The 15,805-nt window shown below is 42.6% G+C and overlaps 1 protein-coding gene across 1 annotated transcript in view; it reads left to right on the top strand.

Moving 5' to 3' along the window:
• The window catches only part of si:ch73-103b11.2 (restin homolog), a 46,463-nt gene that overhangs the window by 5,209 nt on the left and 25,449 nt on the right, over window positions 1-15,805 (top strand). The window contains exons 3-4 of the mRNA XM_051066508.1: window positions 46-111; window positions 15,273-15,424. Of these exons, the coding sequence (XP_050922465.1) occupies window positions 46-111; window positions 15,273-15,424 (218 nt within the window). The remainder of the gene's footprint in view (window positions 1-45; window positions 112-15,272; window positions 15,425-15,805) is intronic.

The following is a 15,805-nucleotide window of genomic DNA, read 5'->3' as shown; positions in this document are numbered from 1 at the left end:
ACTGTGCCAGTAATTCAAGAATTTCTCCTTTTTTTCTTTTTACAGAAATGGCAAAGGAGATTCTTCATCCTCTACGAGCATGGCCTACTTCGCTATGCTCTGGACGAAATGGTGAGTTAAGGCCCCTTAAACTCCTGAAAGTGGTTTAATGTGGAAGTGATGGAAGTGTTGAGTTTACATTAGCAGCACACAGCAGAAACTGCAAGTTAACACACAAATAGCAACAAAACAGGGAGGCTTCCTACTGAAATATGATAAAATGTAAAACAGATCAATAAGGCCTTTTTAATGGTAGCCTGTCTCAAATAAATGAGTGGCTCTTTTAATTATTATGCATAAAAAGGAAGAAGAAGGAGTGTTTCTGCCTGAGGCATTACATGGAGAGTGTAACAGGCTCACTGCCAATTGACCAGGCAGTCATCACACTGTTAACACCAGTACTTTCTTGCATACAACAGAGTATTTAGTGAATGTGCTAAACACTAAGCTAACTAGCACAGCGGTGTCAAAAGGAATGGAGTGACAACACATGGTGTTGATACTAAAAGTCATGTGCCGAGCTGTGTGTGTTTGTTTAAGTGGCTGACACATTGTGCAAAAGCCCCGTGGCAACTTCCTGCTCCTGAAAGAAAACTGGAAAAACCACTCAATGCCGGGAAGATTAATGTCTTCAGTGATTTTTATTGGTGCTAGTAATTGAATATTTATACAATAATTGAAATAATATTTAATATGCAGACTGACTCGCTCTTCTTTTGAGCTCATGTTTTTGTGGGTCATTTGTTTGAATACGATGTAGTTTTTCAGTTCTATATGCAATATACAGCATGTGGGCACGCTGTATATTGATTGACCCAAAGCAGCGTTCGCCAGCTTTTTTTCTATACATGGGATGTGCTTTGAAATGAGGTGAAAGCAGAGGTAGTTGATGCAGCATTTGCTTTATTGCTTTTGACCCTTTCGTACTCCATGTGGCATTTGCTGGCAGAGGAGAGAGGTGCTGAGAGCTTTTACGTAATAGAGGCAGCAGAAGCTGGGATGCTGTGTGGTTTTTGTTTTTCTTTCCTGTGCCGTTCAGGGTCGTTGCATTCACCCTGCAGAAATCAGCTACATGTTGAATGGCTAGGTTACTACTTGCGTGGTGCATCCAAGAGCAGGGAAGATCTTTCTTAACCTTGCATTTCATTGTACAAAACATGGCAATAAATACTGTGTTGTCTTTAATGTCAGCTTCCAGCTGGATAAATAAATTGTATTTGTGAGGCATTGGATTAGAAGATGACCTCAGAAGAAGGATGGGTGATGTGTTTACAGGAAGGGACAAAGGAAAGAGGCGGATGTCCTCCTTCCATTCATCGTTCTCTCTAGATGTCACTCTTCATCTTTTCATCTCCCTTCTGAATGGAGGATCAAAAAGAGAGGGGGGCAGCAGGGTCTAGAGCTGGAAATATCAAGTGACACTAAAAATAGAACCTCACTTACCACACAAGGCTCATTAGAATAATTGATTTGTGTTGAATAAACAGCTGCACAAACTTGGCTAATGGGCACACATACCTGGTGCTAATATTGCAGCTGTTTTACATTAAGTAGTTTGCATATTACATACAATTAAAATGTGCAGTGCAAAAACATTTCAGATGGCCACAATCAACATTAAACACAAGAAAGAGACTGACATGAAGATCAGTTTAAAGCTTTATTGTGACTGACATCAGGTCAAACCTAAAGACTGCCAGCTTTCGCCAGTGCAATGTTGCTCCGGACCACATCAGAGCCCCCATCTGAGAGCACTGGTTTGGGTTGTAGATGAGGAGGTGCCCCTCTGTTTTCCTCTTGGCCTAGTTTTATAGCTCTTGTGTCTTGGCCCTAACCAAACCCAGATGGGCTGTGGTCCCAACCTGCAGGATGTGGCACGCCTCTGGGGGAAAGGAATGGGTTAGCAAAGGTCTGGGAGAGATCACAGTTCTCTGAGCCATCGATTTGGGGTTGCCCACCTACAGTGAACACCCAACACGACACACCGCTGCCATCATTGTGAAGGGACAAGTGGTAAAAAAGAAGAAAACTATATAGTATGAGCAGGATAGAGAGAAAATGAGTTCCGTCACTTGATTGGAAGGATGGAGAGGGTGAATAGCTGCAAATGTTGGCCTGCATAGAACATGTGCTGCCATGCAAGGCTAATGTGTTAGTGAAGCTTTAGTGGATTGTTCTTGGCGTAGGTCTGAAGAGGGGAGTTGAAATGTGTCTAAGCTAGTTCACATGAATTTTAGCACAGTATAAAGATAAATTCACTCACGAAATCCACAGTCAGTTCAGTCTCTGGTATTTGCTGAATGTACAAGCTAGATTTTCCCAGAGCAGCCCAACACAGTTATTTCAGGGGAATGTTACCAAGGCAACATGTTTTGTCCCTTTGTCAAGCAACAGTTGACCATGGCATGTGTAACATGGGACAGAGTTATTCTCTGTTTTGTGGAGAGCTCTGGCTGTCTCTGTCCTGATGGTAGGGATACAGGACAGAACACTCTGGAAGCAAAGCACAAGTGTGTGGGCTGAGGTTGTCTCTAGGCTCAGTCATATGGTGAGCCAGCCTTTCTACAGTAGCTGTAGAAAAAAAAAACATCAGACACAGCATTGAAACAAATGTGCAAGGCTGGATTGGACAGAGTTATGTTTTTGCTGAGCTGCACATGTTTCTGTGTGAGTGCGTGAGTGTGTGTGAGTGAATGCACCTGGGACCGAGGGTACTTGACTGCAGAGGCCATGTCAGGAACAGGTGTTGCAAAAGAGAAACCTCAGTTATTAAACTGACTTCAGCTTTAGCTTTAGCTTTAGTCTTAAGTTAATACTGATCATATAATCACAAAACTGAACATGAACAAATACTCACAGCTGTGTGATTAAGCTGTTCAAGTTGTTGGAGTAATGTGAGGAACACTCATACACACACAAAATCCATTATCACCTCATGTTGAGGGCAGGTACGTGGGTGTTAAGAACTCTCCAGCTCCATGAAGCCACTTTGATGACATCAGTGTGAGTTAAAATGATCACACCCACACTCTAATAACTGCTTCACTATGCGGCCCTAAATACCCCACACAACACCTAGCTCCTATTGACCATACTTTGACCTAATTGTAACTCTTAGTGACACACGCACCTCATCATATGATCTAGGCTGAATTTTTTTTCTTTCTTTCAGTGTCTCAATCTCTGTTGTGGTCTCTGAGCTCACACTGAATCATAGCCTCTGTTGTTTTTTAACATCCTCAGATTAAGAAGGCTTTTGCATTGACACACTTTTATTACTGCGTTGGTGGATTGTATGCAGTATCTCCTCACTTTATTTAGAGGCCTTTGTGGGTGCTTGGAAAACATGGTGCGCTTTGTGTTCTCATGCTGATCAGTTAATGTTTTTTAGTCGAGAGAGAACAAGCACAGTATACCTGCAAATAAAATGAGGCTACCTATTGAGTTGCAGTACACAGAAGGCCCATTCAAGGGCACTTGAATTGCATTTGCTTTTAGACTGCATCCACTGCAGTTGACTGTCTGTATCACAGCCATAATCCTTGTTATTCCAGCAAGAACATGATGTTCTCATGACGTTTCGACTGCTGAAGTCATTCTCATTTCATCCTAGCTCAATTAATTTCCTGTGTTTACTGGAATTCAAATAGTGGACCCCTGCCCCATAGTACTGTCCAAGAACTGAGAGTTTTGACAAACGTCCTTCCATTTCCCACACATTTGTGCATTCTTTTAACTTGAGGCACACTATCCTGCTGCCTCTCCTGAATCTCTGACGTGATTATATACAACCTCAGCCTGTGTTTGCCCTCAGACTTGTAAGACCTTTTGACAGGCTGAAACATGCGTAAACCCTCTCCCTTTTCTGCCCCCAGGGAAACATGAAATTATGGGCTATTTTTAAACAGTTTTGAGCAGCTTTTGTCTTGTGTTTGTTTGGGAATGAGGAGAGCTTTCTAGGGGATGGATGAGTGGGCAGGGCCTTTGAGCAGCGTTGTTCCCTCCAGGCGCTCTATGCAGAGAATAAGTGGAGGCTGACCACCCCACCCCATCAAATTAGGGATACTTAATAGGGGACCTCCAGTCTTCTACTCACAGCAAGCCATGAGAAATGGAGTGGAGAAAGTATACGAGTGGAATGGATTGGTGTGTATACAATTTGGGATTGAAAGGTGGAACGGGAGAGGAGCAGGTGATTTAGAGGATAAAGGGTAAAGAATAAATGAGATGCTGGACACAGCTCATGTTGATAAGATGGTGTGAGCCTTCCATATTGGATCATTGTGGATTGTTTACTTACTGCGGTTCTTGGGTGAGGCGTGTGTTGGTTTAGTAGTAGATATGGTGCGTGAGAGTCTTCTTTAACCCCTGCCCTTCCTTCCCCATGGTTCCAGTAGGAGCTGATCTGCTGGAATGTAAACAGCCATGGATTACAGTGGGTCACTGTTCCCATTGCACAAAGCCACAAAACCATGGGAACAGCCATTCATACAGCTTGTAATCATCAGGGCCTACAACACTGTAACTGCCACTCAACCTAATGGCAACCCCACATCCCAAAGCTGTCGCCCAGTGTAGTATTTATAAAGAAAATTCCCCCGTTTTTGTTTTCAAGTACAGAAATGGGGAATGTTTGTGGATTTTGGTCTCTGTATTGTCCCAGTTCGGAATTCCCAATTGCCCGTGGACTGCAGATCTTGTCATGGCCATCTCTGCTGCTGGCTGGGGGAGGCTGACCACAGTGAGCCTCAAAGGGAAGGTGCAACACATAGAATATTTTGTTATTTTGTCCCCAGTTTTTGCAGCCACTGTGCAGATGTCGTGACCAACAAGTTGGAACTGAGAGTGCAGCAAGAACGATGCTCACAAACACAGATGTTGTGAAACAAAATTCATGTCAGTGTTTTGGTCAAACAAACCAAACTCTTGTTCTATTATCTGTGCAATTCAATGAAAAAAAATCCCCAAAAGCTGCTGTTCTCTGAGCTCATTCTCTGTTGTGTATCCAGTGTCAAAAAGGTCATATCATGAGAGCACAGGTTTAAAAAATACCACACCCACTGCCTTCCTGTTTCGATTAAAGTTTTATCAGGACAACAGACACTGCGATGTGGAAGTGTCATTGTAACATAATCAGAAAGCACTTCAGCTTATCATTTGTAGTCTTGCAAGTTAAGACAGGGCTATATTTAGTTTTTCTTTCTATATGCCAAACATACTTAGCAAGGTGTTGTCCACTCTAAGCAAGCGCCATGTATGTCAGCATGAGTCTTCCAGTTGGATCTGAGCCAAGGAGTCCGCCTTACTCTCAGTTTGATCCCCTGACAGATGATTGACCTGACACAGCACACAACAAACTTGGCTATAACTTCCAGAAAGATCAGGCCAGGAGTAATTTGGTATTCTGAAAAGTAACGGTAGGTCCCTGTGTAGGCAGACGTTCTTATCCATCAGGTCTCACTGATGACTAACAAGGGACCTTGCTGTCCGCCAAGTGACCCATTATGCATTTCCATCTTCCAACTGAGTGCCGTGCTTGCTGAGGAAACATGAGTTTACCATTACCAGAGGAGAGTATGATTAAGCTGAATACAATGAAAGGTCTCATGGAAGACAAGTTAGGTTGTATTCTCACTTGATAAATGACCAGTCTTTCTCTCTGCTGGCTTTTTAGTCTGACTTTTCCAGCATCGTCTTATCTGTGCTCTTTAGTTTTTGCCTTGGCTTTAGTCACCACACCATCCCGGATGTGGTTAAGATAAAAATCTTATCTCCCCTGCTTGCTCACTGTTTGAATGCTTCCATTTCTTTAGTCAGAAGTACAGTAACCCTGTCTGGCTCAGGACCAAGTCTGCTCTTTAAACATTAAACTCCCATGCTTGGCCTGGATGTGAGACTTTATTCTACATTGCACCATTTTGGTCACTTTTATTGTCTTTATCTTTGAAAATGTAATTTAAAGCTGTTACTTTCATTAGTGTACACACATGGAGAACTGCCCAGAAACATGATCCCAGCTCATTTGAAACTAAACTTAATTGTGGTTTCGTTGTTGTTGTAAACCCCTACAGATCAAATGTGAAAGACTGGGAGACATTTCTCACTGCCCTCCCCCTCTCCCTACTCCACCATCAATTTGCCATTTATTGTGTGTGTATGTGTGTGTGTATTCAATAGCCAAAAAGCTTAATGAGTCTAAAAATAATGGCTTTCAAATTCACTTATTAAATTCCAATTACAGTGAATAAAACAGCATTGTCCTCCAGTATGCACTCAGAAAAAGGGACTAAGCTGTCTCTGTTAGGTTTGATGAGCAGAAAAGTTGTCTGTGTTGTTTAGTCAGCTTAATAAAACACATATTGAAATGGCACTGAATTCACTGACATATCATTCTGGAAATCCACTGACAATTGGTGCAAGTCTCTCCTACACTTTGGAAAACATCTCACCTCATTAAGCAGGCCTTTGTCTTCCCAACATATTAAACATTAAAACCTTTGCACCTTTCACAACACAGCCTCTAGCTATAAGGTTTAACTTAAACTTTGAGCTTCAACTGTAGCAAGTGAAGACAGCCCTTCTGTTCAACCCTCTGGTCTATTATTATGTTGGTGTTCACTGCTGCATGAGGCTGTAGACAGGATCATTTAACACAGGGTACTAGGTCTATCAGCACCTTGAGTAAAATAGAACTATATTGCTTATAGTAAAGGCATAATGGTTTCTTGAAAGGTATCAGTTTTCTACTAATGTGGCATTCCAGTTGATAGTAAACTTGCACTTTCTTTCAAATTTCTCTTGGTGAATATGATTGCCTTGTTGGGTTGAGCTGAATTCTTGATGGAGATCCACTGTTGTGCCATGGTGAGAAGTCCTTAAAAGGCTCCTTTTTTTCAGGATGTCTTTTTACCATCCTTCTCTTTGTGCCCTCCTTCATTTTCTTTTTCCTTTTTAATGATTTCCAGCCATTCATTATACAGAGAAAGGCTGGCTCCAGGAGGCTTTGGCTAAACCAGTGTCCACTCTCACTTGCATGGGCCACACTTTTACTTTCCCATTACTCAGACCGATTCACTTTCCCTTCCTTTTACCTCCTCACTTTCTCTTATTCTGCCACTCTCTCTGGTATCTCTTGTCTTTCATTCCAGCTCTCTCTGGCCAATAAATCATTTGTGTTGGAGAGAGCAGCCAGCAGTATTGTGTAACTTCTCTTCCCCCCAAACCCTCCCTTGTCTATAAAGCCAAACATGGCCTGACGGACTGCTCGCTCAGTTTGTTCTAAACACTAGACTAGGACACTGACAAAAGGTTTCATTTAAAGCATCAGGGTGAGGGGTTAGCCAGCTCTGAGACAGGCACTAATAAAACAGTGGGGTAGGTGGGAAGGTGTCTGGGGCACTGAGACACATTTCCAACTTTGACAGTGAAAATGCGGCTATTGTGAATTACCCACACATAAACACAACTGTAGGAAATATTTGTCACTTAAATTTAGCTTCAGCTAGACAATTCTTTAGACACAGAATACAACTAAACTATGCTACTGCTCTTAAGCTGTAGCTGTATGTGGTTTTTAGGTTGTGGGGACGGGTGGCAGAGTCGATTAGTTACATCACTGCAGTAAGACGTCTCAGTTGGATGAAATCCAGTTGTAACCTGGCCTGACACTGGGGGTCTATTAGGCTTCTGCCTTATGGTATTCTGCAGGAGCCACAGCTGCAGTCGGAATGTCTTTCAGAGCCGTGACAGGTGTAGGTGTATTGGATGACCTTTAACCTCTCACCTCAGCTTGGTGACCTGCCAATCCAGCCACCTGTTAAGGCCAGGGCTTTGCAGGCAGGATATTTTTAGAAAGAAAGAAAGAAAGTGCAGTCTTGGAGTTGGGTCTGGTGACGTTTCACGTAAATACAATAGCAAGGGTAAGACATATATGCCATGTCATGAAATGTTTGATCTACAGCCTAAAATATCACCCAACATTCCTGGATCTTACTTCATGGGTAGGTCTTGCTTGTAAAATCCACATAACCTGCAACTTAAGTATGTAGACTTGCTGCTAATTGTTGTTGGGTGAGCCACTTGCTCTTTAATAACCTACTCCAGCTTCATCAGGACCTGGCCCAAAATTCCCATTTCCAGCAGCCATGGACTGGCCTACCTCCAGCCTCAGCACCTAATCAGCTTAGTGCACTCTCCTCCATACTTTTTCTCAGCTTTAAAGAGAAAGCAGCAAAATAATGCCCCCTTTACCTAAATAAACCACAGACCTTTTAAAATATTACCTACTGAAAAGCTAAAGCATATTGAAAATGAAAACAAAGTACTACAATAAAATATCCATTACTTATGATATCATTAACACAGCAATGATGAAATAGGCAAGATATCTGCTAACTATCTGCTGTTCTTTCACACAGCAACATATTGTGTTCAGAATTCTTACACATGTTCAACAAGTAGATCATATTAATGCTCAGCAAAGTTAGGAATCATGAAAGGTTTAGGATAGTCTTGGTATCTTCTTCTGACCTCTGATGTTATCTGTAGTCGGAGCTCTCTTGAATAGCGGGTTAACTGCTAACCAGCAGACCTGAGCTCTAGCTGCTCTTCAATCCTGTGGAAAAAAAAACAGCTAGCTCCAAAACTGAGGTATTAGCTGAGTTCCCAAAGGAACATTTTCCTATCCCTCCCCCATTTTCCCTTCCCTTCTGCCTGATGGGCTAATTTACGTTGACTTAGCGAGGCTTTGGCAGATTTGCAGTCATTATCAAAGAAGTATTTGAAGCCTGACTGTAGGTGTTATGTAATTTCTTCACAAGTGTAGACAGAGTTGCTGAAACTAGCTTGTTGTTAATTGTGCTGCTGGAATGACTGATATTTATGTGCCTCTTGTCTGACTGGGATAGTTTTTATTAGGACCCCATGACTTTACAAAAGCCACAGCATATAATGGGTGCCTATTCACCTTGGCCTACTTTCCAAAGTGCTGTGTCAGAGCACCGTTTGGGACACTGCAGCAATCCAGACACTGCTGTTTCGGGCCACCTTGTGATCCTAGAACAACAGTTTTTTTTAATCCTAGAGCTGCAACTATAGCATTTGCTGTTCTACAAGTCAGTTAGTTAGTTATTCACCCAGGCATTTAGCTAAGATATACCTTCCTGCCTCTGAGGTCCTCTACACTGACACACATGATAAAACTGTCTTCATATTTAGTTTGTCACCTTGCTTTCACCAGCTCACACTCTTCTCTCAGGTCTCTATGATGTTTCTTGTGTCACCTTATTTAGGTGATGGTTACACAGCAGATACGAGCAAATACGCTCACTGTGCTCTTGCAGTAATTGCTTATCACTGACTGTACAGTCTAGAGAGGAGTGTAAAAACTGAACTGATAAGCTGAGGAAGTAGACATAACAGAGATTTCATTCATCACAGATGGGAAAGACAGAGGAAAACAAGAAGTAGAAGAAGGAAGTTTAAACACTGTAATTGAACTGAGGACAGTTTATATCATTAGGCGTTGACAAGCACACTGAGAAGAAAGAAGCAGCTTTGACGAATATTAGAGGGACCTGGAGAAAGGAAAATGTTACCGGCCTGGGAAACCACACACATTCACAATAACTCTGCTTAGACAGTCTGAGTCTGCACGGCTTAACGCAACATGACACAACTCGACTGTAGCACCTGTTTCTGCAGGCGGCCCATCCACTCCGTCACCACCCAGACATAGACTGACGGATTTCTCACACTCTTTCTTTCTTTTCCCGCAAATCAGTATGAAGTCATTATTATTATAGACATTACATTAACACTACTGTCTAAACTAAAAAGTGATTTAATCTGACACCTACACACATGTTCTTATTTACTGCACCCAGTAGCCGGCTTGCCACCTCTGAAGATGTGGCTCATGTAGCTCCAGCGCAGTTGCATCTGATTGACTGATCAATCCCAGCCTCCGTTTGAAAAAGAACTCTGCCATCCTAGCAGAGAAAAATCATCTTCATCCTCCGACTCTCCCTCCTCTTCCTCCTCCTCTGCATTTGTCGACTGCTGGCCTCCTAACACAGCATTAAACCACCCACATCCTCTCACCACTCTCCATAAGAACCACCCACAGTCCTCTCTGAAATACCTGGTACAAATATGTGTGAAATCAAATGTGTGGCGTTTCGATTTAGTTTTGTTTTTTCTCACAATGTTGTGTTAACATGGTGACCCTTCAGTTCATCTTCACTGTAGTGTTGCTGCTGTGTAACAAGGCTTTAGAGCAGATGCCTATACTGTAGCATTCATCTCAACGTCTTGAATGCATACCAGTGGGGTGAGGTATGTATCAAAATGCCTGGAGGACTGTATTTGGCCCTGCAACAGAGATGTCAGATATCCACCATATGGCTTAGTCTGACTTTTATAGAACTATATGTTTGTCTAAAGTACAGGCAGGGGTTAGGGATGGTATTATAGCTGAGGCTAAGGTAAATATCATGTGTGATTGCACTGGCTTAAAGTTGTCTTGATATTGAGGTACAATTACAGGAGTGTGTGGACTCAGGGACGGTGATGATTGTAATCTTGTCCATGACCAATCTGTCAGCTCTAGTTCCTGTCCTGATTGCTATGTATATCTGTGGTTGTATGATTATTGTGGGCTTAAGAAGGGGAGAGAAAGAGAGGGAGAGAGAGAGACTATGTGTTTGATATCCCTCTGTAGCAAGACTAGAGGTGACTCCATCCGTCTGGCACCTGAGGATATTTCCCCGCAGCTGCTTGTTGGCATGCTCACTGGTATCAAAAATGTCTGTTTACCTCTGTTGTCCTAAGTTGCTAAGGAAAGATTTATTGCATAATTGCTGTTATCGGGAATGAGCAGAGGATGTTGGACACTGAAAAGACCTGATTCGAGGCCATGCTCATGAGTCAGGATGAAGCGGTGCCAGTTCATCAGCTTTCCTCTTGGCTCCAGTGTCTTTAATGATCAAAGTCAAATGGCTTTGGATGCAGGGTAAAGAACTTGGAAACAGTGCTCAAGGATCCTGCTGTTACATGCCTAAAGAAAAGTGATGTAAGTTAACGAGTGAAGTCGAAGCATTCAAATTTGTCACCACACAAGTTGGCAGACAAACTGGCACCTAATACTGAAAAGCAGATGTTCCTAATCAACTTACAGGTGTTCATAACTAACTTGGCCTTTGAGAAATATATTCAGTGTCTACATACTGATAGAAAATGGATGAGAAATTAGATGTACTGAAGAAGATGTTGCAATATTTCACTCAATCACACACTAAAATACCATTTCATTCCCTCTTGAGTGAGTCAGTTTAACTGCATGCTTGCTTTTCATGACTAGAAATGAGTCTGTCAAACCCAAAAATGTAGATGGCAGAGGAAGAGAATTTGCTCCACAACCAAAAATGAAAGTAGAATGTCCGCCAGCTGCCAAAAGAAGCAAATATTTCTCCTGCTGTGTCATAAGGGAGAATGGGATGTTTTGCTAAGCTGCAGAATGGCCAAGAGTGAGGGAAGCCAAGGGCGCAAAGGCATGCATGCATGTATGCACGGAGCTTACTAATTACCATTTTCTAAACCAAGAGTTGGTTCCTAATGTATACGGTTGTAACGCTACACAACATCTGGATAGAGATCACAAGACGTATGAATACTATATGGTAAGGAGAGGAGATGCAGTGTCCATCCACTGATTTTAAAAGCGTCTTGGCCATGATATTGTGAATGGTCTTCATCAGCTGTCCTTAGCACTTTCTGGCCTCCCTTACTGGGTAAACTGGGAATAGAGTCTCTCCTCGCTCCTTCTGCCAAACAGATTGCAAAATCTCACTTTGAGTGCTTTTTTTAATTGAAGCACTCACTGTCTTGTGGTATTAAAGTTTTCTTTTTGAAGGTTTTACATTTGTATAATACTTGTCAGCTAAAACAAAATAATAAGAATGGAACACAAGTGTTAAATCAGTTAATAAATATTTCATTTTCATTCATTCATCAATAAGATACTCAAAAATGTACCCAAGAGACCAGTTGACAATATCTCAATTTAATATTTGCTACTGGCATAATCTTTCGACAAAGAGAATTTCTATGAGCTGAATGATAGCCACAATGGTCTATCTGTCTGCTGTTCTCATTATATTTTCAAAGATATTGGATCTGATAAAAAAGGCCCCACTACCCCTCCAGTCATCACAGACTGGTACAGAAAAAGCAAATCTTTTTCTGATTTGTCCCGTCTCCCCTTGAGACTTTCTGCTCAATGACTCCCATCGAGACAGTATTCATACTATTGTCTGAACAACTTCAGAGACAAGAATAAGTTTATGCTAGTTTCATAATTTCCATGCTCCGATCACAAAAGGACACTTGTTTGGGTCTCTTGTCTCTCAGTCATTTCCTTGTCAAGGGTTAAGGGGAGGAGTGGCTCTGTGGACTGTGGCGGACTGACAATCCCACATTGTGTTGAACCGGTGCTGCTTCACAAAGGGCCCATTGTGGAGAGCGGTGGCCCAGGGAGAGGGGACTGGGTCTAGGCTAGGTGACACAGAGAGGTGTGGGTTCGGGGGGCCCTGGGTCTGGGGGCTTGAGCTGCAGTGGCTGGCCCAAAGTAGGGGCGTGTATTGGTGCTCAGCTGACACAGTCCTGGGGCAGGGAATGTGCACACGTGTGACAGGAGTCCCGTGCTGCTTGCCTCACAGCTCTGCAAACATATACTGTACTCCTACACAACCACCACCTACTTCAGAGGTGAGCAGCTTTATGAAAATCGGTTTTTAATCAGAGCTCCTGTCAGTCTCTGATTTATTCTCTGTCCTAGAGAATCCGATGCTGTGATTATAAAACTGGGGGCTTAAGCTGCTTGTACAACTGTTCCCAGAATTTGAAATATTTTGCTGTTTATCCTCTTCTGACTCTAGCTCAAGGACAAGCCCACATGTGTGGTGTACTCTAGATTTGTTTACACAGACAGATGGCTGGACAGTCCAAAGTCATAGCCCACAAAACCCCCTTTTTTTCCCTGCTGCCCTGCTGTCCCCCTTGACCACCAGCTCGAGACTTAATCTCACTTCCCTCACCCTCTACTGCTCCTTCCCTCTGTCTCCACACCACCATCCTCTCTCCATGTCTGAGGTTGACAGGGCTCTCAGGTCAAGCTGACGCCAGTCTCTCTGTCCAGTCTGAAGCAGGCCCAGGCCCTCGCCCAGCTGTCCCAAGGTCTATTTGTCCGTCTGTCTGTCAAGCCCGGCTGTTGCCCTGGCCTCTCACCTCAGTGTCAAGAGCCCTTTGTGATGGACCACTTTAAAGCCACAGGCATAAGAAGTTGAACCAAAACATAATGGCCAATAGAGTCATTGCTTCTGTGACACTCATGTTTTACCTTTTGTACAAGAGAAGTTGTAAAGGTCATAACATGGTGCCTGGATGTTCAGGTCTCAGATTTTTCTTGTACTCTTAGCCTAGTTAGACCAGCCCACTATCCTCCCTGCTCCAATTTGCTGTGCCAAATTTTGACACTGCTATTCTTTCACAATACAGACAGTGGTAAAAGAGTTTAGAATGAAAGTGACATTTAACAGTGACAAACTAAACCGGGCCTCTCCTCTGCCCTCAGGGTGGGATTACCACAAACTGTTAACTATTGACTTCTCTGTCCACATTAGAGGCCATCCATGGGCTTAAATTGCTCTGTCACTGACAGGCTATGGTTATGTTGCACAAATTGGGTCCTTGAGTTAGATTTATTTGGTCACTAGCTAACTTGAATGTGATACCTTTTAATTTTGTTTCCAGCTCTATCTCCTAATATACTCGGATCTGCTGAGGGCTGTAATTTATCATCTGTGGCTAACTGGTACTTATAGCTCGGAACCACTGTGGTTTTTTGGTGTCTATAATTCTGCCTGTATGTTTAGTGCAGTTAAGGTATGACCCAAAGGTTGTTCAAACAACCTCCCATGCCCAGTGTGCTCAGTTCAGCAGTACTCTTTTACCTAATTTACCTGAACAAATTTAAGTCCTTCAGTTAACAGAAGACTATCAAGGCTTCTTGTATTGCTCGAGCAAGTCATTTGGAGGTCAGTTTTCTGAACTATTTATATTTGCTATGGTAATATGGGTGCAAATGTTTGTTTTCTGTAAACACTATCTTTCTAAGAATGCATCTGGACAAGTGTTTACTGACTAATGCACTAAAAAAAGCATAATTAAAACTGCATGGTGAGCACATAAGGTTCACTTGGAGTGCTATGGACTAAAAATAGATTATCTTATCTGTTCCAGGCTGAGCTAGAGAGTCTCCATTCATTGTAAATGAGGCGTGCCTACATACAAAGCCACTGTGTGCTTACATAAACCTGCATGTAAAAACCTTAAGTCACTGTACACAAAGTAGTATTATATTGGAAGTCCTGTGGTAACATTATTTATGGCTAACAGATGGCATCCATGTCAGTGTGCGTAGTTGAGTTTACACCTCACAGTGAGGCATCAGACAGATTAAACTCAAAACCAACCGCGCAGTGAACCCATGAACTTGCACGGTTTATAAATGGAACAGACACTATTACGTCTATTACACAGGTCCTTTCAGGCTCTTTTTAGAGGTACAATATACAACATGGCTGTGTAGGTTGGGGCTGAACAACTGACACTGAAACATGGACAGACAATATTCACATTGGAACAAATTAATCTTGAAGTAAAATGGTCTAGTTCATTTGATGAATAATTTAAATTAGTGTAATTTTGTGAAGTGCATCATTATTATTGATGCTGATTATAGACTTTAGCCTGGATTGAGTGCGACTATTAACTAAGTACAATAATATCATGCTGAGCAGAACAGAACAGTGAACCGCTACGCAATTTCACTGTCTAAAATCACCTTAATTATTACTAAAGTGATACTTTCTTTTACAAGTAGAGATACTCAAGTAAAAAAACCTGCATACCTTATTCAATTTAACAATTATCATCTTAGAAGTGATGCAGTACACATCAAAGAACCAAAAATATCACAGCGAGCCCTAACGAGAACATTTGCCCATGCACAGATTGTCATATCAGAGTGGTGCGCCAAGCTTGGCATGAAAATTGGTGCTGGGGTGGATTGTGTGAGAAGACAGGAAGACCATGTGGAGTGGGATAAGTGGGTACGTCTGTTCACTTCTCCTTTTAACACTTTCCCTACGTGTCTCTGCTGCCCCCCCCCCCAGCCCAGCACTCTGCCCCAGGGTACAATCAACATGAACCAGTGCTCGGATGTCATCGACGGCGAGACCAGGACAGGTCAGAAGAACTCGCTTTGCATCCTGACCTCAGAGAAAGAGCACTTCATACGGGCTGAATGTAAAGAAATCATCAACGGGTAAGACACTAGAACCAATGTGATTTGTTAACATGGGAATTACACAACTTGTCTTAACTTACATGATATAAAATATCTATGGCTTTAAGTGTGCAGTATGGTTTGTGTTGCTCTCTCTTCTGGGGCTGAGTGGATAGGGATGACAGAGACCTGGACAAGGGGGGTAGTTGTGCGCAACTGCTGTGGCAGCCAAGAGTGCTATGCCCCCTGCTGTCTCTTTTGGGCTGTGCTTTTCAGAGAGTTGTAATCCACACTGCAGTGACAGTGCACATTCTTGAACTGTTCCCTCTCCTTGCCCCTCGATCCCTCTCCCTGTGTTCACAAAACCCCATATGCCTGGACACAGATCACAATACACGATCTGTAAGACTCATAATGTAG

The sequence above is a fragment of the Lates calcarifer genome, linkage group LG23 (genome assembly GCF_001640805.2).
Source record: "Lates calcarifer isolate ASB-BC8 linkage group LG23, TLL_Latcal_v3, whole genome shotgun sequence".
NCBI classification, from domain to species: domain Eukaryota; kingdom Metazoa; phylum Chordata; class Actinopteri; family Centropomidae; genus Lates; species Lates calcarifer.
This window is presented reverse-complemented; position numbering and strand designations above follow the sequence as displayed.